A 25,423-nucleotide genomic window follows, 5' to 3' on the forward strand; every position below is an offset into this window, starting at 1 on the left:
CTGCAGTGCAGTGAAAACATGATAATATTGCATGTTACACCTACAATAATATAGAAAAAAGGTCATTTTATTCAAAGCTGAAAAGGGGACACAGAATAAGTATGAGGAGACATGTAAAAGGTGAACAGTGATGTGGAAACGGACAAACCATCAGAAAGCGAGTGATATATGCAGTACAGGGAAACACTCATGCCGTCTCAATCTCTCGGAGGACGATGGTTTTGGGGTTGATGGCCACATTCTTGGTGGTGTTGTGAGTCTTGTAGATGCCAATGAGACGGTCGGCCATTTCAAACATGTTGTTCCTCAGGGAGATGATGATGAATTGAGCATTCTTGGTTTGCTCCTGAAATAATGAGGGAAAGTTGACAATTAGAATTGGAGGGCAAAAATCTTTTATTTCCTGTGTAATTGATAGTACATTTTTCTTCCTGAGTGACACACAAAAGTAAAGACTCATAACTACAAAACTATGGCAAGGAGAGTCAAAAGGTAGGTATCATTTGATAAACTCTTTACATTTTTAGAGACAAAAAATTGATTACATTTGGACATTCTCATGCTGAGAAACTGCTGAGAAATCTTTTTTTGCATGCATTTTAAATTTCAATAATTGTTTTTTCTTATTTGACATTCAATAACTCAGGAAGGACATAAAGTTGGATGAAAATTCCCCCACATGTGAGCCGTTTCTGGATCAAATGTTGTGGTGATAGCATAAAGTAATCAAAAGTTACAGCATTTGGAATCAAAGGACGCATCCAGGATGGATGAGCGTTTCCGCTACATATGCAATGTCGTCACAAGAGTTTGACTACTACTGTACATGGTTTCAGTGATCTGATCACAAAAGTTTTTACACCGGTTTATGCCTTTAAGGCACATTAACAGTTTGTGATGTCAGTTAATAGTTATTTATTAATTTACAACTGGTACTATGACTTTTCCTCCTCAATAAACTCCTAATTTACTGCTTATTAATAGTAAGGTAGTTGTTAAGTTCAGGTATCAGGAGGATTAATATGGTCAAGCAGAATAAGGCATTAATATGTGCTTTATAAGTACTAATAAACAGCCAATATCCTAGTAATATGCATGATAATAAGCAACTAGTTAATAGTCAGAATTGGAGCCTAAACTAAAGTGTTACCACAATACATGTAGTCAGGGACAGAGTGGGATCACTATCATGCATCGAACCGAATCATGAAACGAGTTTGTGTTGCACCCCTACATTTCTTATAGCTTAAATATCTGTATAATCGAATGGCTTCAGAAGACTTGGAATATAATGCAAAAACTAAAAAGTATTTAAACTGGTATATCTCCGATCCACTGTGAAATCTCATTGATCTAAAATCTACCACCATGTAGCTGAATAAGACATCAAATACGTCGACTGCCACATTAAGCAGCAAACAGACAATGTCTCGTCGCATCATGTTGGGAGTGGTATAAAATGAAGCGGGTAAGTGGACATACATATATGTAGCAGGCCACGATGGAGACGTTCTTGAAGTCGAGGGCAGCATCGATCTCATCCATGAAGTAGAGCGGCGTGGGCTTGAAGTGATGCAGCGCAAACACCAGCGCCAGAGAGCTGAGCGTCTTCTCTCCTCCAGACAGATTATAGATCTTCTTCCAGCTCTTCTTAGGAGGACGCACACTAGGAGACACAGGACAAAACAAGGCTGTCAAGATATCACTCAGCTAGACTGGGACCATATATTGCTCTGTAGTTACTGCTGTATGCTTTAAATTGATCCAGGTCATAGTAATAACTGACCCAACAGAACAAGACGCTTATGCTTGAACCGATTCAAAAAGCATGAGACACCAGTTTGTACCATGTTTGTGGAAAGTGCCTTCACATATAGAGCTCACAGTAAAGGCTGGGATTCACTACATTTTGTCGACGCTAGTTGCTGAAAGTCATAGCCAGTCTGCAGATATTGGGCAGTCGGAGTTTGCAGTGCATCATTAGCGTAGTGTTTTTTTACCTTTCAGACTATGAATCCATCCAGACAGAGATCATCAAACATGTCTGATATTTTGAGCTGATTATAGAATGAACATTGTTTTCATTTGTCATGTGTCTCGTAGCAAGGATACGTTTGTACCTCTGTGAGTTTGATGTGTTCGGCGTAGTGTTTCTCTGTAAACATTTACAAGTGTATGATGCCCAGTGTTCGAAAACCTGTTTAGATCGTAAAAGTGTGTTCCATGCCGTAGCAGGATGTGAAGATGCACACCTGAACATGATGCCCTCAGAGAAGGGATCCAGACTGTCCACCAGCTCGAGCTCAGCGTCTCCTCCTAACGTGAGCATCTGATAGTTCTCCTTCAGTTTATTAGTGATGATGTTGAATCCAGCCATGAACTCATGCAGTCTCTGCTTGCGCAGGTCCTCACAGCCTCTCTTGAAGGCGTCTCTCTGTGTGGTGATGTCATCAAGCTCCGCCACTCTCTGCAGGTACAGTTCCTCCTACACACACACACAGTCAGTCTTTGGGCTGTAGTTTTTATTCACTCACCTGACCAAATCACTGCATTTGATTGAGAAAAGGAAAAAATAAATAAAATAATTATAATCCGAGGACAGGAGCATGTACCTTCTTCTTGAACTCAGCGATGGATCCCAGGTTGGGCTTCATGTTGGCACAGCGGTCCTCCAGCAGAGCGATCTCGTTCTTAATGACGTCTGGGTTGCCGATGTCTTCCAGCTGTTCTGAGTTCAGTGCGGGCAGCTCTTCTGATGGCGCACCATCGATGGGGTGCAGCGTCAGCTTGCTGGCCTGAGACAGACATGAACGTGAGGCGAGAGAGAAGATCAGGGCGCTTTTATTAATTAACACTCTGAGCTCTGAAAACGCGCCGGCGCGTTTTGCAGGTTTTTTTTCACATTGCAGCAAAACAGACTTAAAATACTCCGTCATTTTTTGTCATAGAGACATAAGTAATATATCAATTGAAACTATAGAATATATTCTTTTATTTGTATACACTCAGAGTAAAAACAAAATATGATGCGTGATCTCTCCTCTCCCTCTGAACGAAGTCCAATCTGATAGTTCTCAGAAAATGAACTGTAACAGTGAATACTAATCACAGAAAAATTAAACTTATGTCTAAAAAAACGTTATGATGTCAGGTTTTAAATCATGTAAGTCAAATCGAAAACAAACCTTCTGTGTTTATGTAATCTGTATGAAAAGAGAGCCATGTCAGAAGACTGTGATTCAGCTCATTATCCGCTAATGCGGCCACGCCCACGGAGCCAGCGCTATTCAGACGCAAATTCAGAGGCAATACATGCATTCATCATCTCAATCGTGTATTTATTGTCTTGAAAAGTGTTTATCTGGATGTAAAAGTCATGGTTAGCGATCTCTAGAAGACATGCAGTTAGTTCCTGTTTACTTGTCTTCTACAGATGAAGTTTAGATGAGTTTTTGTTTCTTTAGCGCCCTCCTGCTGCTGTATGAATTGGAAACTCCATTCATGGAATAGCCTCTTCTTCTTTTAGATGAATTTGTGGACTAAAAATGCACACAGCGCCCTCCGACTTCAAGGATGAATTGAAAACACCAGCGCTCATAGTAATGACAGTGAATATTAAATTAAAATAACTCCTCTGTATAGAAAATTGACATAAGCATATGAGAATCCAATATTTCTCCAAATGTGCATGCTTTTAAACTAAAAGCCTATATTCAGACTCTTTGCATCACAGAAATACATTATATTTTAAAGTATAATATAAAACCATTACTTTATATTGTAATAATATTTTTCTGTATGTTTCATATATCATAATGAGCTTGAGACATCACAGACATCACAGAAGGTTTTCATTTCAGCTCATTACTATCCAATTCTTTTGTCTTCTCAGTTGAGAATGGCCCATTTTCAGTGGTGATTCACGCCTCCTTGCATACTGTGTTTCTTGGCAAAAAGTGTCTTACAAAAACTAAAAATTTCAAAATTATGTAAAAATTATGCTGCCTACTCCATATAAAACAATATATTGATTATATATTGTTTTATATGGAGTAGGCAGCATAATTTTTACATAATTTTGAAGCAAAAACTCTAGTTTACAACCTCCAATACCCAAAAGTCTTGTGAACACAGATTTACTATACTTTTTTTGGCCTTATATCAGTGACTTAAGTTTTTTGTTTTTTCAATAACCACGCATAAATGTTATTCCTTCAAAAACACAAACATGTACATACATGTTCCTCACATATTACTGTAGCCTAGTTTGTGCTGAATACAGTGTATTGACACTTTTTCCATTAATATGTTTATGAACAACTGAAAAAAGCACAAATGTCAGGGCATGTCAAAACTTCTCCAGGCCCCAAATCAGCCTCAGACTCCAGAGGGTTAAAAACAAACAAACACCCTATAACAGGACCAACAGCAGACTAGGGCTGCGTCCGAAATCGCATACTTCCCTACTATATAGTATGCGAAAAACAGTATGCGAGGAGAGTAGTATGTCCGCATTCATAGTATTCGAAAAACAGTAGGCGAGAAGTACCCGGATGACCTACTGCTTCCGCCCGAATTCTGTAGTACGCATTCGATGGACGCTGCGCTATCCCGTGATGCCACAGGAGAGGATTCTTCATATTCAAAAATGGCGGAAAGCGGCGATATGCAGCTCATTCAAGTCCTTAAGTACCTCAGGGAAAAACGGTGTTTATTGTGGTTAAATTGCACTTGTTTAACATTAAGTAAACGGCTGACTTATTGAAAGTTTAAACAATGTAATGAGAAGATTAGAGTTGGCTGTAAAAAGATGTTTAATCATCATTATTAACAGCACATCAAGCTAACGAACAGGTCGAGATAATGTTAACGTACATCCGCTTGTTAACATTGTTATTTAACAGAGACGTTCGTTGTTAAGCAGTTTAATGAGATTAGCAAATTTAACGGACAGCAACATTCAGGCGGCAGTAGTTTATAGGGCTCACAGTTTGTAGTTTTTTTTTTTAGAATACGTACGTTATATTATTATCATTGTATTTATTTGTATATATTGTATACAATATTTAGGCCATGTGTATTTCTCTTGCCCTCTCTGTCTATCTACACATTATTTATATATAATGTATTCAAGTTTGTTCATTGATTCATGTCTTTTGTTTCTCGTGTATTTTTATATGCATTCATTGTTAACAATAAATTACTTAATTTCGTTGCTTCAAATCAGCCTCTGTCGTGATATTCACAGATGTATTTTTATTCTGAGGTAAAATTCTTGCTAAATAGGTGATTATACTTTGACATATTTAACAAGCTGTTGAAGAAAGCGTGATCTGCGAGCAGCTTCCCGATGCCTCCTTTGAGCTGTTGATTGAATTGACGTTAAAACAACAATGAAAGCGGTAAGCATTAATAAAAAACATTGCTGAGTGACGACGCATGACACGTGACAACATTAACATGGCGGATGTAGTACGTCCGAATTCCATTCATACTACCCATATTCATACTATATAGAACGTACTGTTTTAACGGTCGGGAAGTACGTTCAAATTTAAATGTAGTACCTACTTATGTAGTATGCGATTTCGGACGCAGCCACGGTCAACAACCACAACCAAGTAGGAAATGAGGAGGGCAGGTGGGGCAAATAAACTAATAACAAGGGGGAGAAGCTAAAACATGACAGACAAACAACAGAGGCCATATTGCTGCACAATTAAACAATATAGCGCATATATATTGGTAACTAAAATGACATCAGTATAGGCCAATGAATCGGCCGTACAAATCCACATCGTTGCAGCTACAAAAATAATAGTAGTCAAAGGCTGTTGATATTGTAGTCACGATTCATCATGTTGATTAACATGAATAAAATATTAGTTTTGTGGGGAAGCTTCACGCTTACGGAGTCTGTACACTCCAAAACTCCTATTATAATGTTATAATAGAGTGAAAATTGCAAAAATTACAGCATTTAAAAAGTGTTAAATAAAACAGTTTGTTCAGTTCAGTGTTATTGTTAAACATAAAATAAATAAATATTGGGTTTATATATTGGTTATCGTGTAAATAAACATGAAAATAATCAGTAATAAAAATAAAAATAATAATAAAAAAAAAAACCTCAATATCGGTCGATCTCTAATCATCAGCACCGGGAACATATGGCGAATGTGTGCTTTATTTGGAGCTCCAGATACTGTATGAGGCGTGTGTGGGCTCAGTACCTCTTTCTCCCAGTGTTTGATCTTGGTGTGGCACTCAGCGATGGCCGTGTCGATGTGCTCCACCTTCAGCCGCACACTGAGAGACTCTTTCTGCAGCGCGTGCTCCTGCTCCTGTAGGGCCTTGATCTCCTGAAGGACACCACGATGCTGTTCCTGAACCTCCGGCAGAGCTTCCTACACAAACACACACTCTCAGAAATGAGCGCCATCCCAGCCCTTGATGTGTTCACAGTCTGAGCCAGAGGATGGGAACAGGAAGTACCTCAGCCTGCTGGTACGTCTGCATGATCTCTCCTGCCTGCTCCTCCAGCTTCTTCAGCTGCTCCGTTAGCTCCTCGATCAGCTTCTCGTTCTCGCCGATCTCCTTCTCCAGCTGAGACACGCTGTCCTCGGACTTCTTCAGATTACTGCAGCATCAGAGGACACAATGCACTTCTGAAATCGATCAACTGGCTCTCCACAAACTCAGTTCCTGTTCTTTAGTCAGTCGAGCTCATCCCAATTTGTGTCACATTGTTCTTATCGCTTGAGACACTACTAATGTTAATGTCCTCTCAGCCTTGTTGTCAAACACACTGCTGTTCTCTACTTATGCAGCATCTAGCCAACAAAATTATTATTTTATATAAGTATGATGCGTTCTGTAGTGTTCATCTCTTTTCTTTATCAAAGTGTTACACCAGCATCTGATTCCGCTCCGATACACCATGAGGCATGATGGTTGTTAGTTGGCCTCTAGAGGCCGCTCTTGTACTGTGTAATGGCAGCTTAGTCTTTTCATCTGCTCTGGCAATAGACACAGCCAGGAGAAACTATCAGATTATTGCCAATAACCTTTAGATCCATAAATCGGTGCGGTCGACCTCTAGTACCAACTGGTTTACAGCAATAGCCAAGAGATTTTTTTCTTTGAGAAATTTTCTATGTACTGCAAGTCACATATATCCAAAACAATCCATATTGAATCAAATCATGAAATTGTGTCATTACCCAGCCCTAATGTTTATAGTTAACCATTTAAAAACTTAAATAATGATAATAAAACCCCATAATCAGTGGATTTGGTGACTGACCGCCCGGCAGTCTTGATGGCCACCTGGGCTTTGGTGACGGCGGAGGAACATTCATCCAGCTGTGTGTTGATCTGGTCCAGTTTGTCCTGCTGGGCCTTCAGCTTGTGACTGTTGATGTCCACGATGAGCGTGTGCAGCCTCTTCACCTCAGCCTCCACCTTCCCTGCTTTAGTGGATGCTGCCTCGAAGTCTTCAGCAGGAAACAAACATTGCATCTAGTGATCATTTCTTCAAAATATCAATAAAATATAAATGCATCAGCAAAACGAACACACCTTTCCTGAAGACTTCCAGGCTCTTCTCCATCTGCTTCTGCTTGGCTTTATCAGGAGCGGCAGAGATGACGTTGGCCTCCAGATCCTTCATCTGAGTCTTGAGATGGAGCTCCTGCTCTGTCAGGCTCTGTAAGACACATGACTGGTTAACAGAAGGTAGCGATTACATGCTCATGTTGATGTGCCGTCAGGGCTCGAGGGCTGTCTGACCTGGATGGTGGCTGTATATTTCTCCAGCGTGTTCTTCATGTCTCTCAGCTCACGTCTGGCTTTGTGCACCTTCTCCTCCAGCTGCTGTTTCCTCTGCTGCCAGTCCTGTAGCTGCGTCACCTCCTTGTTCAAAGCGCTCTCCATTTTATCCAGCTGCACACAATCACAGGTCTTTAGCTAGAGAAGCACTGACATGATTTTTTTTTTTTACTGAAACCAAAGTTTTCTTTGTCAAATTGAAACAAGAAATAAAGTTGATTTAATAACCAATTAATAAAACATTTGTTATGTTACTATATGTTTATACTCAAATTCGTTGTTGAAATATATACACATTTAAAATGTGGCTTTAACAAACTGACACAGCTGACACTAACGTATTAAAGCACAAAGATTGTGATTATTGAATGGCAGGTGCTACAGAATTTTAAGAAGTTTTGTTCATGTATTGACTGAAAACAGCACAGACTAAAAGATCTATTTGGGATTTGAGAATCGGTATCGTCTGTCCAAATGAAGATAGATTAAAATCGAGAAATTAATTTTGCCAACCCAGCCCCTAGCGTCCACACAGCTGACAGGTTTATCTGCTGTAGATTATCCACATTGTGTGCAAGAAACAGACACTGATGCAGTCAAAATGCACCATTGGAGAAGCGCTAGTTTCGGCTGATTGTTTTTGTTTGCTAAAATCAACCGTCTGGATACATCACCTGATGTGCTCAACAAAAGAAAGTTTGGACCCACACATTGAGGGTGAGCAGAAGAGTGTTTTTAAATGTTTAAGTGAGAAGCTTCTGACCTGCTCCTGAGTGACATCAGCGCAGACGGAGGAGCCCATCCTGCCCTTCATCACACGTCCTCCTCCTCCGGTCATGGTACCTGAGGACCATCACACCACAGTGAAAGTGAGAGAAAGCTCCTCATTACCAGCCATACATGTGGAAGTTGAAGAAACCATCATAGAAATATATTACTGTTGTACTACAAATGCACCAATCCTATATTCATTATTGGCTTTGATCCTGAAAAAAGATGGTACCGTTCCAAATCTGATACGGTGTACAGTCATGGTTGTAACTGTTTAGCTCCACAAAGAGCAGAAAACATTATGAAGCACCATAAAAAGTTCTCATGCACTATATTCCAAGTCTTTCGAAGCCATTCGATAGCTTGATGTGAAGGATTTATTTAATGACGTAAATATTATAATACATAATTATAAAGTTCATGGAAACTCATGCTCCACTGCAGCGGTCAGTCATTCTCCATTCAGTCACTCAAACAGCACGTGTTCAGTTACAGAATTCAGCGTGGAAAACCTCTGTGTTCCCATTATTATACTTGATCTGTAGATAAAGGTCTGTGGATTTGCATTAAAAGGCTTTATCTTGCCAAAGTTTAACGCTTTGTTTAAATGATGTGACATTTGCTACCAGGTGTCTGTTAGATCATGACACTGTGCATGATGCCAGTTCATCTCTACTCCAGTGACTGGAATTTAAAACTGTGAAGGTAAAAGGCTAAAACTCTTGGATGGATATAACACACTAGGAGCTGTGCACACAACATCTCTTCTTTGTGCTAGTGTTAATTTCGTCAGACGAGACGAGACGAGACTAGACGAAACGTTCGTCAACGACCTTTTTTTTCATGACTAAGACGAGACGATGACAAGACTGCACCACTGTCCAAAAACACTGACTAAGACTAAATTAACATGCATTATTGTTGACGAAAAAAGACGAGATGAAAATGTTTTGTATAAAATAAAAACTAAGATAACATCTCTCTTCTTTTTCATCTACAATCATCTCTGCTTTTTCATCAGCTATTACGCCTTTAAAATATTCAGAACGAGTTCGCGGCTTCGCGCTGTTGCTCAAGTTAAGCCTCGTTGAAGCCTTGTTTACACTGCATGTGTGTGCGGCTCGTTACGGCTCCGGCAAGGTGTTGTTCCGTCCTCTGCGCGATGTCAACTCAAACAAAGAAATTTCAAGTTTTTCAACTTCGAATCTCTTGTCATCAGTTTCTAGTGATGTAAAATATGAGCGGGAGTTTACACAGGGTGATTATTTTGACTTTGTTTTGTATTTGAGCTGCGCGTCTTGGAGGTGAGGCGCCTATCTTTAGTGAAGCGGCGCGTCGAGCCGCTTCTCAAACGCACCGCGGCGCGGCTGGTGTAAACACAAGCATTGACTAGAGTGGCCGTGTATCAGCTCCGGTAGCCGCGTCGCAGCTTTAACGAGCCGCACACGTGTGCAGTGTAAACAAGGCTTTACAGGTCTCATATGCCTGTGGCTGCAACACGAAACTGCTGAACACACAACAACCAAAGCGAACACGAGTGACGACGACATGCTAGCTTTTGAATTGTGTTGGTTAAAATAAAATACTCTTCAGAACAACAGGTTAATTTATATTTTATATTTATATTTATATTTATGCATTTGGCAGACGCTTTTATCCAAAGCGACTTACATTGCATTATACTATACATTTGTATCTGAGTATGTGCAATCCCTGGGATCGAACCCATGACCTTTGGCATTGCTAGTGCCACGCTCTAACCACTGAGCTACAGGAAAGCGTTACAGGTTAATCATTTGTGAATGTGTCTCCTAAATCAGAAATTGAAAACCAGACACGTTTAACATTTGCATTCAACAAAAATCTTTCAACAAGTGTATTTTGTCAGGTAATTATGACATTTAACCAATGTTTGAAATATGTGAAACACTTTTTTTACTGAAATGTTTATCAGTAATAATCTCAGTAATAATGTGTTATTTTTAAAAAAAGACTACAATTTTTTTTGACTAAAACTAGACTAAAATTAAAAGACTTTCAGTCGACTAAAACTTGACTAAGATACCTTGAGTTTTCTTTTGACTAAAACTAGACTAAAATGACGTTTAGTCGACTAAAACTTGACTAACAAAAAAAGATATGTGAATGACTAAATATGACTAAAACTAACAAGGACATTTGGCACAAGACTAAGACTAAGACTAAATTAAAAATAGGTGACGAAATGAACACTACTTTGTGCACTGTGAGTCGTGTTGCTTTCAGCACATCATTCTGCACCTGGGATGTTCTTTCATATTATGATAGTTTTGAGCATTGAAAGATTATTAATAACCTATCTTGCTTTTGTTGCTCTATTAAAAAGCTTTGCAATACATACATAAAAAAAAAAAAAGTTTTATAGTATTTATTTCTTACAAATTGTTTTCAGATTTTATACCACCACAAACAGTATAGTATTGGTATTTCTTTTTAACATTTCAGATTTAGCACTACTCTTGCATTAAGTTTTATTTTTTCCCCACTAAATGTTTAGATTCGATATGTGGTGAATGTGTGAAAAAGATTGCCAGTTCCACACAATTTTTCTCCGTTAATTTTTTCTGGATTTCGCTTTTTTTCTTCTTCCCCGTTTTAATTTCTTAGACTCCATTTTAATGGTAAAATTACATTTTAGTAATCAAAAAGCTTGTCTAATTAATTGAATTCAAGAAACTTGTACAATTTAACAACAATTTATTAAGTCTAACAGAAATCCATGAAATACGCATAAAGGCATAAAACATTAATTTAATTAATCTTTCAGTCATATGACATTCAACAAACATTTTTGTCAAACAAAGTGCTGCACGAAAGAGCTTTACTGTTAAAATTAAAACATGGAAGAAAACATTGTGATTATTCCTTAAAAATAATAAAGTTTTTACTGTACAACAGTAACATATGTGTGTCACAATTTCTTTAAGTTAAACCAAACGGGTTATTTTGACGGGTTGCCATGAAGACTTGCTTTGAGTGTGTGCGTTTATGATATGACAATAGTTTTTGTCAAATGAAACAGTAAAATGTTGATGAAGTGACTGTCAGAGCGGCTCTGGAGATGAAGTTCATGCATTCATGTCCTCAAACAGTGATGCGGCAGAGGCTGAAAAACACCACGAGCGTCATGTGTGCTTCAGTGTGTGTGTGTGGTATATGAAACCGCGCTAACAGAACATGCAGAATTCATATTTAAATGGTCTTTTTAATATTCACACTAGTCTATATTGCAATTTAAGTGTTCTGACCTACTTTTCATTTGTTCTTCAAAAATTTTAAAAAATACCGAGACATTCCACGTTATACAGTAAATTCTGTTTTTATGACTGGAATCTGTGATTCCATCTGTGTAGGGCCCTGTGATTTCCATGATGCAGAAAACACACTCTGAGCTATAGATATTCTAGTGATGAAGAAAAAAACTGCACTGCTATCAGATCATGTTGGCCGACGCTCAGGATTTGGGTCTCGGTGCATCCCTAAGTGAAAAAAACTCACCGGCCTGCTCGATGATCTGCCCCTGCAGTGTGACCACCCTCCAGCGCTTGTCCTTCTGGAAAGCCACTCGCGTGGCCTGCTCCAGGTCTTTGGCCACCAGCGTGTCCCTGAGGGCGAAGTAGAACGCCGGGCGCACGCTCTCGTCCTTCAGCCGCACCATGTCAAACAGACGAGGGATGTTCTCTGGGGTGGAGATGGAGCCCATGTTCTGCTGCCACACTTTCATCTGAACAACACCACCAAACATCATCACTACAGGACTTCACATGGACCGTGATAAAGGGTTCTGCAAGGCAATATGGATCTGATACTGGCACACTTTAGTCATGAGGTTTAGAAGCACTGAGCCACATCAATTTTCCCACCTTGTCCAGACCTATGAAAGTGGCCACACCGATGTTCTGGGCCTTCAGAAACGTGACGCACTTCTGCGCTGTGTCAATGGTGTCCACTAAAATATTATCCAGGGAGCCACAGCTGGAGGAGATGGCCACGTCATACTTCTCATCAATAGCTCCCAGATCACCCTGTTGAGACACCATCAGGAACATGAGGATGTTTAACAGCATAAAACGATTGTCTGGTTGAGGTGAATGCGAGTGGACGTACCAGCCGTCCCAGGATGCCTGGGATCTTTCCCGAGCGCTTCTGCTGCATGAGGGCGTCCAGCACTTTGCTGCGGCTGCGGTTGGTGGACAGAGAGCTCTTGGCTTCAGCCACCTTCTGTCTCATGTCACCAACCTGCACTCGCTTCTGCCTGTCCTGCTCAGAGATCTGCTCCAGCTCCTGCTCGTCCTGCAAAACAAACACACACACAACTTCATTTTACAATCAAAGCCACATAGATCCATCGCATCCTGTTTTTTGTATCCATCTCATCAGCTGTTTTTCTAGAGCTGATCACAAAATGAACTATTTTTATGAGAGCTCTCTGAAGCAAAGACTCTTCACCTTCTTGAGCTGCTCCTCACACTGGGGTATTTTGACGGGCAGGTCTTTGATGGCGGCTCTCCTCTCTCGCAGTGTGTCCACAGCTTCCTGCAGGGCGTTTTTGGCCTGGTTGAGTTGGTTCACAGCGGTGTTGTGCTGACTCAGGTAGATGTCCAGCTCTGACTGTGCCACGTCCATCCGTGAGCGCGTCTCGTTCACCGTCTTACTCAACTCCAGCAGCTCCTGCTCCTTCTTCTGCAGGAACACCAGACACAAGGAGCAAAGATTGAGACCAACAGAACACGTATGGAAAATATAGTGCCATGTTATAAACATGTATTATTAAAGCCAAGCCTGAACAATCAAAACCAGTTCTCAGGATTTTATTTCTGCACTATAAAAATAAGTAGCACCAATGCAAATGTGTGTGCTTTGCGCATGTTTTGCTTGCTGATAATTGCATTATAGACACTTTGCGTCATACATAATCCTGTTGTGTTGGCGTACCTCTTTATCTTCCTGTAGGCCGCTGGTCTCCTCCTTCAGGCTCTCCATCACCTGAGCCAACTTCTGCTCCTCCTCCAGCTTCTTCTTCTCCAGCTTCTCCTTCTGAGCCGACGCCTCCGTGATGATCTTCTCACTGCTCGCAGGAACGCTCCTCACCTCCTCCAGCTGGACAGAACACAAATGTTCATAAAGATCTAGAGTCATGAAACCACCTGAGCGGCTCAACTATTCGCCCAGCCCGAGTGCTGCAGATGAACGTCCAAGACAAAGCTGTCTGCAGTATCAGTCATCTCACCTTCTCCTTGTCTTTCTGAAGCTGTTTCTGCAGTTTCTTAGTTTTGCTCTTGGTGTGTTTGAGTTTCTCGCGCACCTCCACATCCTGCAGGTCCAGCTGGGTAAATTTCTCTTTCTGACTCTCGATGAACTTGGTCAGCTTGGTCAATTTCCTTCAGAGGAAAAACATCATAAGCCAAATAAACAGACTTCTGAGCAGAGGGTGACACCCAAACTTGCAGAACATTATGCGAGCAGCTGGTGTACATGCTAAAGATTCATCATCAATAGTTTTTAGGGGAATGGAAACATTTCTCACTTCTCCACACCCTTCAGCTCCTCATTCTTGGTCTTCATCTCCTGCGTCAGCTGGCTGCTTTTGTCACTCAGTTCCTTTGTGTCCTCCTGAATCTGCTGTTTCTCAGCTTCTTTCGCTGATGCACGCTTCTGTAGGTCATGCCTGTAAAACACAAACGTCACTCTGAATGACCAAACCCTTCTGCAGGAAACCCATCAAGAACTGCTCACAGTGTGAAAGCATTTCCCACAGGATTTTGAGACTATGGGTGAAGAGGGGCATGCCTTCCCCGGAAGAAAGTTTTGAACATTTTTCAAATTAAATGCATCAATCTGGTGGTGATTGATTGTCATGACAAATAAAGCATTATAGCTCATTTATATTTGTTTAATTCACTTTAATTGAAATTTAAAAAAAATAAATTGTGAAGTTGGCATATCGCGGGCCGCATTTACATTCATGACGGGCCACATGCGGCCCGCGGGTTGAGAACCACTGGTCTAGGTAATTAATGGGAAATGACAACGACAAATATTTATAGTGTGCACGTGATCGAATGTATACTTTGAATGGAAAGGCTAATCATTCAGCTGTACTCATACACCAAGCATGTGTGTCAAAACTGTGTCACTCAGTTGATCATGTGTTCAGGGTCTTCAGGGGTGTGAGTGTCTTACACGTAGAACTGACAGAGGAGGTTCCTCTTCTTAAAGATGTCATTCTCTAATGTGAGGAACTCCACGGCTTTATTCTTCTCTCCCTCCAGAGCGCTCTTCTCCTTCTCCACCAGCTTCACTCGATTCAGCTGCGCACACACAGACGCATTTCACTAATTACAGCAAAATCACATGAGCTACAACATGAGCTTTACATAAGCTGGGATACATGGCTTAAAAAAGGATAATATAAAAAGGAATTAATTGGTGATTTTTTTTCTTCCATTCCAAAATGTTTGAAGTAGAAAAGTAAGGGGTGAAAAAATCTCCTGTGAGATACTGGAGTACATGAACCTGCCCAAGACACCTGCAGATGAACGTTTCCGCTGCCCATGATCACGTACCTTCTCTCCTCGCTGCTCGTTCAGTAACTCCACCCGACGGCACAGGACGTTGATGGGTTCTTTGAGACGGCACGAGCCGATAATGTCCTCCAGGTACTCCAGCATGCCTTCGTCGTGCTCCGTCTGTCCTTTGGGCTTCATCATGGCAATCTGCTCCACCTCACCCTGACAATGACACCACATGACACAACCGCACTTACACAAACATACTGATGCATCTCGTATCTCTATACAGATTTAATCAAATGTGGTGAACCAGATTGAGGGGAAGACAGCCATTACACACACACACATACACAAAAAAAAGTTCTGAAGGCCCGTCAAGCCAGGTGTGAAGAATAGTCTGTGCGTTTATTTAGATTATTATGGTAATCAGCAAGCAACGCAAAAAGACGGCCTTTGACTTGATCTGCAATATTGTCCATTCAATCAGTTAAAACCAAAGTCAGTTTCTTCTTAAGGAAAAAAAAAAAAAATGTCGTCAAGAAAATATTTCAGAACTTAGGAACATTATGAAGTTGTCAGAATTAATCTTAAGTGCAAATATTAAAATCTCTTTAAGATTAAGATTTAATGATTATGTAAAACAGTAAAAAGTTGCTGATGCGCAAATATACAGATGATACTTTTGCACCATGTTCTGATTTGAAAAACTGGGAAACATCAGTAAACTAGAAAGTGCCGGTATACAGTAATATAATCACAGAGGCATGTGCACGGATGTAAACAAGACCAACGTGCATGAGCAGCATGCTGGAACGAGTGAAGGAGAATGAAATGAAAATGAACTTTCACCAAAGACTATAGAATAACATAAAGGGACTTTACTTTCACTTTCTGACAACAGATGGCGCTGATGGAACAGCAGAAATGCAGCGGTTACCCCGGTAACCCCATAAACAAAGCAGCTGGCTATAGCTACTACAGTATTTAAAATGTTTTATACAGCCATTCAGATTTCAAATACACTTACACTTCAGATACAATTTTCAAACTTAAACATTTTATATTTTAATCTGGACTACAACACGCCCTTGTTTTAATATGTTGTGATTATTTATTATCCAGTCACACTTTACAATAAAGCTCCATCATTTGACATTAGTTAATTCATTAGTTAAACTGAAAATGAAAAATACTTCTATAACATTAATCTTAATTTCAACATTTAGTAACACTTTATTAAAATCAAAAGATGTAACTGCATAATTTAATGGACCTGAGCTAACATGAACAGTCGCATTTTTTTAGCTAACTTTAACAACTTCTGTAACAAATGAAACTATTGCTCATTTTTAATGTTAGTTAATGCAATAATGAACTAATGAGACCTTATTGTAAAGGGATACCTATTGTTCTTTATTATTCTTTAGCACTTTAATACGTTTGAAACAAGTTTACTTTATAATTTTTTTTGTGTATTGCTTGATTGCTTGACAGGTCTTGATTTACCAAATCACAGTTGAAACTGCACTAGAAAAATCACTCAACAACCAGGATCTTCTTACTTATTCTATGTAATTCTAAATATTTTTACACATGCAAGCAGTTTTTATTAGGGCTGGGCGATATGGCAAAAAAAAAAAAATTGTTTTCTTTTTCCAGAACGATTGACCGATTCAGGATTTAGTTATTTTTTTATCTAGTCAACTTAAAAACGTAAACAATGATTCAAGTAACATTCTCTTTATCAACAATCTGATTCAAAAAAAGTTCTATTTCAAGTGCGCCACACCTGAAGTGATGCTGTCAACCTGCTTAAATGCAAAACAATTGATTTGTTTGCTAAATATTTTTGCAGAAAATATGCATGAAATATGAAGGCAAATGTTGTACAAACTTATCTTAAACATATCCTATATACTCAGAGATCATATTAAAAGTTACAAAAATTCTAAATATGTCTGCGAAAAAGTAATAGCAATAAATAACACCATTAATAGGCCATTATTGACAGCAAATGGTTTGTAAAAACAGAAAACAACAGCAGCTTTCAGCCTGTCACCATCATGCAAACATGAAACACAACACAAATACAGTAGTTCTTTACAGGTTTTTTTTTTACTGTTTTTATGTTTGCCAAACGTTTGGCTGTTGCACTCGTGTCTCGCGTCTTTTGCAGCATCTCACCCATGAAAGAGTCAAGTAAAAATAAAAAAAAAGTAATTAAGCAATTGTTTAATTACTTTGCATTTTCTCCATTCCACTGCCCACATCTTGATTTTTTTCATTGTAATAACGCATTAGTGAGTGAACAGCCGCTAAGACTAGCAAACAAATAGCTAAGAATAGCTACATTCATAGTGTGATTAATCAGGCGTGCCATCATGTGATCAGATTACTTTCTTCTCTCAACGGTTATCATTGCTGAATTGTCTGATTTTATAATTTGCTAACATTTTTACTTAAAAATCATGATTTCTTAATTTACAAATAATAAAATCAGGGCAAAACATTACATTTGAATTAATTGGGGAAGTTTGGCCCAGATGCAGTTGACATGATTGTGAATGAGCCCAAACTTTGCTTCAATGTTAAAAATGATACAATCTAATTTAAATTAAAAACGGCTCATGCTGCATGTATGCAGCATCTTTGTTGGGATCTTGATTAAAATGCAGCGGTTGCCTCTTAAATGGCTACAGATAGTTCAGCCTGTAATAGAGCAATTTTTTTTTAACATTGTTCATGTACTCATATGAAGAGATTTCTTTTTTAGTACCATTTATATATTTGATTTAGGATTTATTTTAAAATTTAGTTTTGTTATAAAGATATTTCAGTTTCACAAAGAAATATGCTGCATTTTGTCTGAGAAATAATAAATAGACACTCATTTAAATCTCATATGGTTAAATCGTGAGAAAATTGAATCGTGAAACCAGTGAATCGTATCGAAGTGTGAGTTGAGTGAATCGTTACATCCCTAGTCATATATACTTTCTAATAGTCATCATGTCAAGCATGAATAATAAAATAAATCAAATTGTTTTTTTTACAATTATAATTTGAAACCAAAAAGACACTGATTGCCCTTGACTAATCACAAGTTGGTCATACTAATACTTAAGACACAGTCTTAACATATTGGCTATGTTTATGCAACTGGCAGCTGAATTCAGTGATATAGAGGGATGTCCCAATACTTTTGGCAATATAGTGTACCATGTATTTTTTGTAGAATTAAGCTTTTATTTTTAACTATGTCACTTTTATCCATTTAAAGCACTTTTGGTCAACCTCGGTTGTGTTTAAATGTGCTCTATAAATAAACACTGAAATAATGTGAATTCATTACAATGCCTTCAGAGTGTAAAGTGTTTACAGTGAAAGCTCGCATTTCATTTCGGGATTATTAGTTGATCATGATGACAAATCGGTAGTCTGTATCAGCTGCCAAAATCCCTAATTTATACATGTTTGGTTACGCTGTATTAAAACTAAATAACAAAACTACTTGCATATATCGAAAGCATCCCCACTTAGCTAAACAGCATATTCCATCGGCAAGTGAGCGACTGTCCTTGTGAAAAATCACAAACCTCAGAGCGTACATGCACACACACACACACACACACACCACATGACCCAACACACCAGTTACATTTCACTGTACAATGACAGGGTTGATAAAGCTGCTCTGATAGAAACACATGTGAGATACTTCTACTGTCTCCGGTTTATCAACCACACAGAACAGAATGAAACAACTAATGTCAAACTGAACAAAAGTGTGCGTTAACAGCGCAAAAGAAGTCCAAAAACAGGCGCTCATTGCTTTGGCCCAGGATGACATGATGGACCAGCACTACTCAAAGTGAATAATGATGTGAAGGAAGTGAAAGGAGGCTCGCTCCTGCCTCACTGAAGCAGCACACATAATATTGGGGTTGGCCTTGACTTTAACACACCAATATTTACGTGCTGCTAAAGCGAGGAAGGAAGAGTGGACAGATGTTGACCTCTGACCTTTTTGGACAGCCCATGTTTACAAACCGTGTTCAATTGTCAGGTTTAGCGTATGTTAGCCCTTAAAACGCTAGAGCAGCAAATGATGGTTTGCACCTTCCCTCGTGTTGAAAACCATGACGCGCTGCTATAGCAGTCCAAGGTTGACTTTATTCACGACTCTCCAGAAAACACGAGAGGCCAACAGCAATGACGTGAGCATGCAGCGTTCGAGAGAGGTGATGGCCATTACCTGCAGAATGAGGAAACGGTTGTGGTCCAGATCGATGCCGTGGCTGCGCAGTAGTGCGCCCACGTCTTTGAAGGTGGCTTTCTTTCCGTTGATGTGGTAGCCAGAGGAGTTGTCTTTTCCTGCGGTTCTCGAAACATAGAAGGAGCTGTTAGGGATGACTTCGTAGTCGTCTCCTTCCTGAACACACAAGTACAGAAGAAGAAACACCTTTACTTCTCAATGTACTGAGGAGAAAGAGAAAATCTTTGATCTTCATTAGGCTTATTTGGCACATTTGTATAACACAACGACTGCAGGTAGTCATGTTGGTTCACCTTATCGACGATCTTCTGAAAGTGCACCTCTACAGTGCAGCTCTGGATGTCCGGATGCTCGTCAGAACTGTGGATCAGAACCGACAGCTTCTTGGAGCGGATCTTCTGAGCTCTGTATCCAAACACGAAGAGCATGGAGTCGATCACGTTGGACTTGCCACTGCCGTTCGGACCGATGATGCAGGAGAAGCGCTGATGAGAGAGAGAGAGATCAGACAGAATGTGATGGTAAGACACAACCTAAGAGCACGCAGACAACTATTACACCACTCTTGTTGAGGTGCTGTAGTACAATACTCACAGACAGCATGTGTCAAACATCTTATCAAATGATTGATAGATAAAATGTAATCTTTGTGTCAAGCACATCTAATTAGGTCCAAAAATACACCTAAAATCACTCTGAAAAATCTGAAGACATGATTTCACTTATGATAAGAGATCAATGAAGGCCAGATTTTAAAGTCAACAGTCCACAAGAGGGCGCAATAAATTTAAATCAAACAGCAGTGTCTTATTGTCTGATGCAAAATGTTACATGTTCATTGGTTCACTTTCCATTCGGATCCTCAATAAATGCATATTTTGCACAACAGATATGAGCGATGTTTGAATTACTTCCATTGTGGAGCATGTTGACAGTACATGTGAAGAACTATACTTGTGTGAACCATTATCACTAAAACACCAGCTGATTCAAAGACACTGAACAAACAAGAAGAAGAAAAGTGAACTTTGAGACACTCAGGCCCCTTTTCCTCCTGGTATTGAGATGTGTTTTGGTCGATCGGATCACAAGTGGACGACACTAAACGGGGTATAAAACGTTTTGAGCTTATCCACTTTGGATCACTTCCAGAGGTAGTTGAAAACACATTCGACTGGATTGCTTTCGTAGTGGAAACGCTCATGTGGTCGAATAAGTTCAAACAGCCACAAAAAAACATCTATTCTCCGTCTACTGACTTAATGCATTAACATTATGGGTCAGACGAGATTTAAACTTTCTCAACAGAAGACCCAAGTTTGGTTTGAAGATGAAAAACGTACCAATCACAATGTTCTCTCACCATTCCTGATTTCTAACACGCACACACAGTGCTCGGTCGGTCTCGCGGCTGACAGAGCAGAAACGAAAGCCGATTCTCTCCGTATGTTTTCTGTCGTCTCCGGTCACATTCGTATGTAAATTGTGCAATGTTATTTTGCCCGTTAGATCGAAAGATCTGAAAAAACCCATTTACCCGCTCATAGACCCTCCACTCGAAGAAATCAGGACAGAAGCAGTTGAAAGTGGACAAAAGAGACAACAAGAATGTGTCTCCATCCACTTGTGATCCGATCAACCAAAACAAATCTTAATACCAGGGGCCTGATGTATAAATGTGTACGCACAAAAATGGCACTGAAATGGGCATACTCAATTTTCCACACACATATTGGGATTTATAAAAAAAATAAACTTGCCGTAAAAATGCTATCACCGTACGGGAGCTCTAGACCATGCGTACACACTCTCTTACTGAAGTGAGCGAAGTAATGAAGTAAACAGTGTGATTTTAAACTCTGTTTTACATTTATATTAAATAAGTCACTCTCCTTAATTGAGTTAAGCACTGAAATTACATGAAATCTTTATCCAGAAGTTACATTATACAGAAGTAACATTTTATATGAATGTACGCAGACATGTTTGTAGTGGATGCGCTGCTTTGGAACACTTTTCCTGTGGCATAGTGTGTTTTAATGTTTTAACTACAGCGAGGATTGCTTTGCGCATGATAATTACACTTTAAATGGTGCTCCAAGCAGCAGGACTCATGTTCTGAGAAAATATTTTCATGCAAATAATGATTAATGATGCACACTTCCAAGCAGATAGCTTAGCAACATAATGCATGATGACAGACAATGAAGGAGTCTGTTTAAAACACTTAAAAATACTATGTGGCCAGTGGAAAAGAATAAGAATAACTCTTCATTGAAAACTTTGAACAATATTTCAAACATATTTGATTTATTTATTCTAAAACAAGATGAGAGTGAATGATTTTTAGCAACGTAATGTGATAATTTACAAAGAATTTTAGTCCTATTTTCATAATGTCTTGTACCGTTAAACATGGTGTCACATGAATGGGGATATGCATGGAAATGATATGCAGATGATGTAATGCATAGTAAAACTAGGAGCTGTAAGCTCCATATATGGTGATTTCAGGGAGGTTATTTCAAAATCTGTCTTTTGTGCATATGCACACTTTTTCCCGTATATGTTATCCTAAGTTTTCTACTTGAGGCCCCTGGTGTAAACAGAGCCTCAGATCCGGACACCTGATCACAATGTCAGAAGGGTTTGTGCCGTCTTCCATACCTTATGGAAGGGGCCCAGAATCTGTTCTCCAGCATAGGACTTGAAGTTCCTGTTGACGATGTGTGTGATCATGAGGCGAGGGGCGCCGGGCTCGGAGCTCATGGCAGGGGGCGGCGGTGGGGCGATGCTGCCCAGGATCTCCTCCAGACTGCGGTTATCAAGCACCTCGGCCGGCTCGCCCGGTGACACATCTACAGCAACAAGAACAACAACAATCAACACACCAACCTGCAACAAGGTCACGCACTGCATCTGATTTCACACGAGGTTACGGTGAGGACATTTTTACACTGATGGTGGGGGTTCATTTTTGAATTTGCAATCATGTGTACTGTGTGCCGCTATCGGGGTACTGAATGAGTGCTCGCTGTTCACCGCAGACACCTTCAGCTTATCACTGTGGCGTCTAGAGTTGTCAAAAGTACTGAAGTTTTAAAAATATGATGCTTTATGCGCTGTTGAATGGATTCATAAACACCTGATTGGCCATTGTGTTGACACGGACATATCCGATGAGTACGTCAACACAATGGCCAATCAGGGGTGTTTACGAATCCAATCAACAGTGCTCAAAGCGTCACATTTTTTAAATTTCCTCAGTACATTTGACAACTCTAGACTTTCCCTATTCAACTTACGGAACGAACGCGGCGCCAGTTTCATTTGTTCCGCAAGTAGAATAGGGAAAGTGTAGGACATACAGCGTAAACTTTCTGAAGAATATGGAAAGCGGAAGCACGTGCAAGGTGATCATTTGTGATTATAAAGCATATACAGTTGTATTTTTTTTAGAAAATGGCCGATTGTTTCTCTAGATAAGACCCTTATTCCTCGTCTGGTATCATTTAAAGCTATTTGAAGCTGCACTGAAACTGTAATTTTGACCTTTTGGAGTCTACTGAAGTCCACTATAAGGAGAAAAATCCTGGAATGATTTCATCAAAAACCTTCATTTCTTTTCCACTGAAGAAAGAAAGACATGAACATCTTGGATGACATGGGGGAGAGTAAATTATCAGTAAAAGTTTATTTAAAAGTGAACTAATCCTTTAACTTGCACACTTTCTGTTATTCCTCGCTGAATTCTGCTGATTTACATATCAAGTTGTGTAAGATAGCCACACTTTTGTTAAAGCTAAGAGAATGAGGTGAGCATCGCTTTGATAGTTTAAAATTATAAAGCACAATGTAAGTTATAATAATATATATATATATATATATATATATATATAGCGGTCAGTGTCACATTACAGCTGTAAAGTTTCCAGATGTTGTACCATGTTTACAGCCATGCCTACATCATCTTAAGCATCTAATAATCTGTGAACATTAGCAGTCAGCTAACTGACTTCACTAAACAAAACACCCGTCTCGAGATGAGAAAGAAACACGGCCACATCTGACGAAACAAAGCTCGCGTCAGTCACGCTCGAAGCTCCGCTGAAGAAACTTTCCCCGGCTCTTACCGTGCTCGCGGGCCGGTGGCGCGCTGCTCGCCGCGGGCGCGCTCACATCATCGTCGGACTCGTCCCGCGCCTCCGCCGCTCTCCGGGCAGCCGTCGAGCTCTTGCTGGTCTTCGCAGGCATGATTCACGGCACCTGAAAACACATCGTGTCGTTCTTTGAAGCATTATAAACAATAGTGTCGAGACAAAAACACCACCACAGACTCGACTTCACACCAGTGTGTGTGTGTGTGTGTGTGTGTGTGTGAGGCGAGCCTGATGACGAGCTCATACATGACAACACTGAGCGCGTCACGAGTGTGTGAGTGTGTGTGTGTGTGTGTGCTGACAGCTGAACTAAACCCTCACCAGCCGCTTTACGTCTTTTGAGGACAAATGAAGTGAAGAAACCCGACTGAAAGAGTCTTATATATCGACTGTGTTGGACACAATGATAATAATGACGGCAGACCGCGTTCAGACACTCTCCTAATATACAAACCAACCCGCCGGTTAATAACGACAGCAATACGTCACGTTCTTTCAGGAAATTAATCACTTAATGTTGATTATGCTGCAGCTCAAAACTAGTTCACACTATATATCCACATTTATGAACCCAAAGCGTGACTGTTAATCGACTAGTTTATTCATAAACGCGTTTGTTTGCGTTTATGCGATCTGACACTTGACTTGATCCGCATTATTTACCTGTGATTCGGCTGTTTTCCTCACGCTCGTCGATGTCACTCCGAATCTCGCGCTCCTGTGAAACGGATTGGCATATATATATCGTGTGTTTAGAGAGTAAACCGGAGGAGATCGGCGCTTGTTCACTTCCCTGCGCTGAACTCTCACTCATAAATGGCGCGTAAACTGAGTGTGACGAACCCGAGTCCGTTGTGACCCGCGCGGTGCTTCATGGGAGCGCGCAAGCCCCCCGCGCGTCACGTGACCGGGCAGTTTTATCTGTTTTTGCGGTTTTGTTTAGTAACAGCGAGCACACTGAGCATGTACAAAAGTCAATGGCCATTTATTTAAAAACAGTATCAGTTCAGTTTCAAACGAACGTGTCGTAAAAGAAAAACAAATATTTATACATACACACAGCCTTTTTTCTTCAGTCATTGAGTACTTTAACAAATCTTAAATAAATAAATACATTCAATTTGTAAAACAAAAAAACAAACAAACAAACAAAAAAAACACTGAGAATAAACAACAAAATACAAATTATTTAATAATATGCACCGCTACATCTCGCGAGAAGTGAGTCTGTAGGTTTGAAGCAAGGAGTTAAGTCTCGCGAGATGTGGGCTGGCGTTGTTTTAACGTCAGAGCAGACTTCCTAGCAAGGAAAGCAACATGTAACATAACAAATAATAATAATAAGAAGAAGATTGGGAGATCATGTAAGCGACTAGTGTTTACTCAGAAGTGTTCTTCCTCAGCATAGTCTGCGTCAAGATCATTTGATGTTTCTGAAGTGATTTTTATCAGAAGTAGCTCGCGTTTCCGTGGCAACGGCGCCTCCAGTCAGGTAAACAATGCTACTTTACCGCTACAGTCTGTAGGATATAGGATATATGATATATATAATATATGTCTCTTTTCAGTGGATTTTATTCGCTTCTTCTTATGATCAGGGAACTTTATCACATTTGAAGCACCAGAGACGCTGGAGGATGCGACTGAAAACATCTCTGCTGAAGGAACCCAAACATATCCTTTACTGTATTCACAGTCACATAATGTAACGTTACATCCTGTATGTACTCATATACATGTTAGCATTGAACATGTGTATCATGTCTGTCTAGAGTTTACACTGATTACAGCTCTTATTTTGCTGTGATTATGATGTTTGGAGCACACACTCTTGG

The 25,423-nt window shown here is 39.8% G+C and overlaps 2 protein-coding genes across 5 annotated transcripts in view; one reads left to right on the forward strand and one right to left on the reverse strand.

Annotated features, from left to right (window-relative positions):
* Positions 1–13: 13 nt before the first annotated feature.
* smc4 (structural maintenance of chromosomes 4) lies at positions 14–24,403 on the reverse strand. 2 transcript variants are annotated; one of them, XM_067365448.1, is made up of 24 exons: positions 24,252–24,403; positions 23,562–23,694; positions 22,096–22,286; positions 19,722–19,913; positions 19,408–19,584; positions 15,207–15,371; positions 14,824–14,951; positions 14,168–14,308; positions 13,871–14,021; positions 13,576–13,740; positions 13,090–13,323; positions 12,748–12,933; positions 12,504–12,665; positions 12,139–12,364; positions 8,594–8,673; positions 7,792–7,944; positions 7,582–7,708; positions 7,307–7,496; positions 6,496–6,640; positions 6,234–6,407; positions 2,613–2,795; positions 2,253–2,485; positions 1,483–1,666; positions 14–346 (listed from the first exon to the last, which is right to left on the reverse strand). In XM_067365448.1, the coding sequence occupies exons 2-24, from the start codon at positions 23,680–23,682 to the stop codon at positions 188–190; spliced, it is 3,867 nt and encodes a 1,288-aa protein (XP_067221549.1). In that variant the 5' UTR covers positions 23,683–23,694; positions 24,252–24,403; the 3' UTR covers positions 14–187. The 2 variants fall into 2 exon arrangements, with proteins under 2 accessions (XP_067221549.1, XP_067221550.1); XM_067365449.1 differs by lacking the exon at positions 24,252–24,403 and having other exon boundaries at positions 23,562–23,807.
* Positions 24,404–24,868: 465 nt separating this feature from the next.
* Positions 24,869–25,423, forward strand: part of ift80 (intraflagellar transport 80 homolog (Chlamydomonas)) — a 50,954-nt gene continuing 50,399 nt past the window's right edge. For 2 of the 3 annotated variants that reach the window (XM_067365048.1, XM_067365050.1), the window contains exons 1-2: positions 24,869–25,080; positions 25,187–25,260. In XM_067365048.1, the coding sequence (XP_067221149.1) occupies positions 25,226–25,260 (35 nt within the window). In that variant the 5' untranslated portion in view covers positions 24,869–25,080; positions 25,187–25,225. Of the gene's footprint in view, positions 25,081–25,156; positions 25,261–25,423 lie in introns of all 3 variants that reach the window. The other variant, XM_067365049.1, reaches the window with a different exon arrangement.

The sequence above is a fragment of the Chanodichthys erythropterus genome, chromosome 17 (assembly GCF_024489055.1).
Source record: "Chanodichthys erythropterus isolate Z2021 chromosome 17, ASM2448905v1, whole genome shotgun sequence".
In the NCBI taxonomy this organism is placed as follows: Eukaryota; Metazoa; Chordata; class Actinopteri; order Cypriniformes; family Xenocyprididae; genus Chanodichthys; species Chanodichthys erythropterus.

Excerpts from the sequence above, each read along its gene's own strand:
- smc4 (XM_067365448.1), bottom strand. The coding sequence starts at position 23,682 with ATGCCTGCGAAGACCAGCAAGAGCTCGACGGCTGCCCGGAGAGCGGCG. Across the intron at positions 15,372-19,407 it reads ACCGTTTCCTCATTCTGCAG|GGTGAGGTGGAGCAGATTGC; the intron begins GTAATGGCCATC and ends TGTCATTGTCAG. Across the intron at positions 12,666-12,747 it reads CAGGCATCCTGGGACGGCTG|GGTGATCTGGGAGCTATTGA; the intron begins GTACGTCCACTC and ends GTGTCTCAACAG.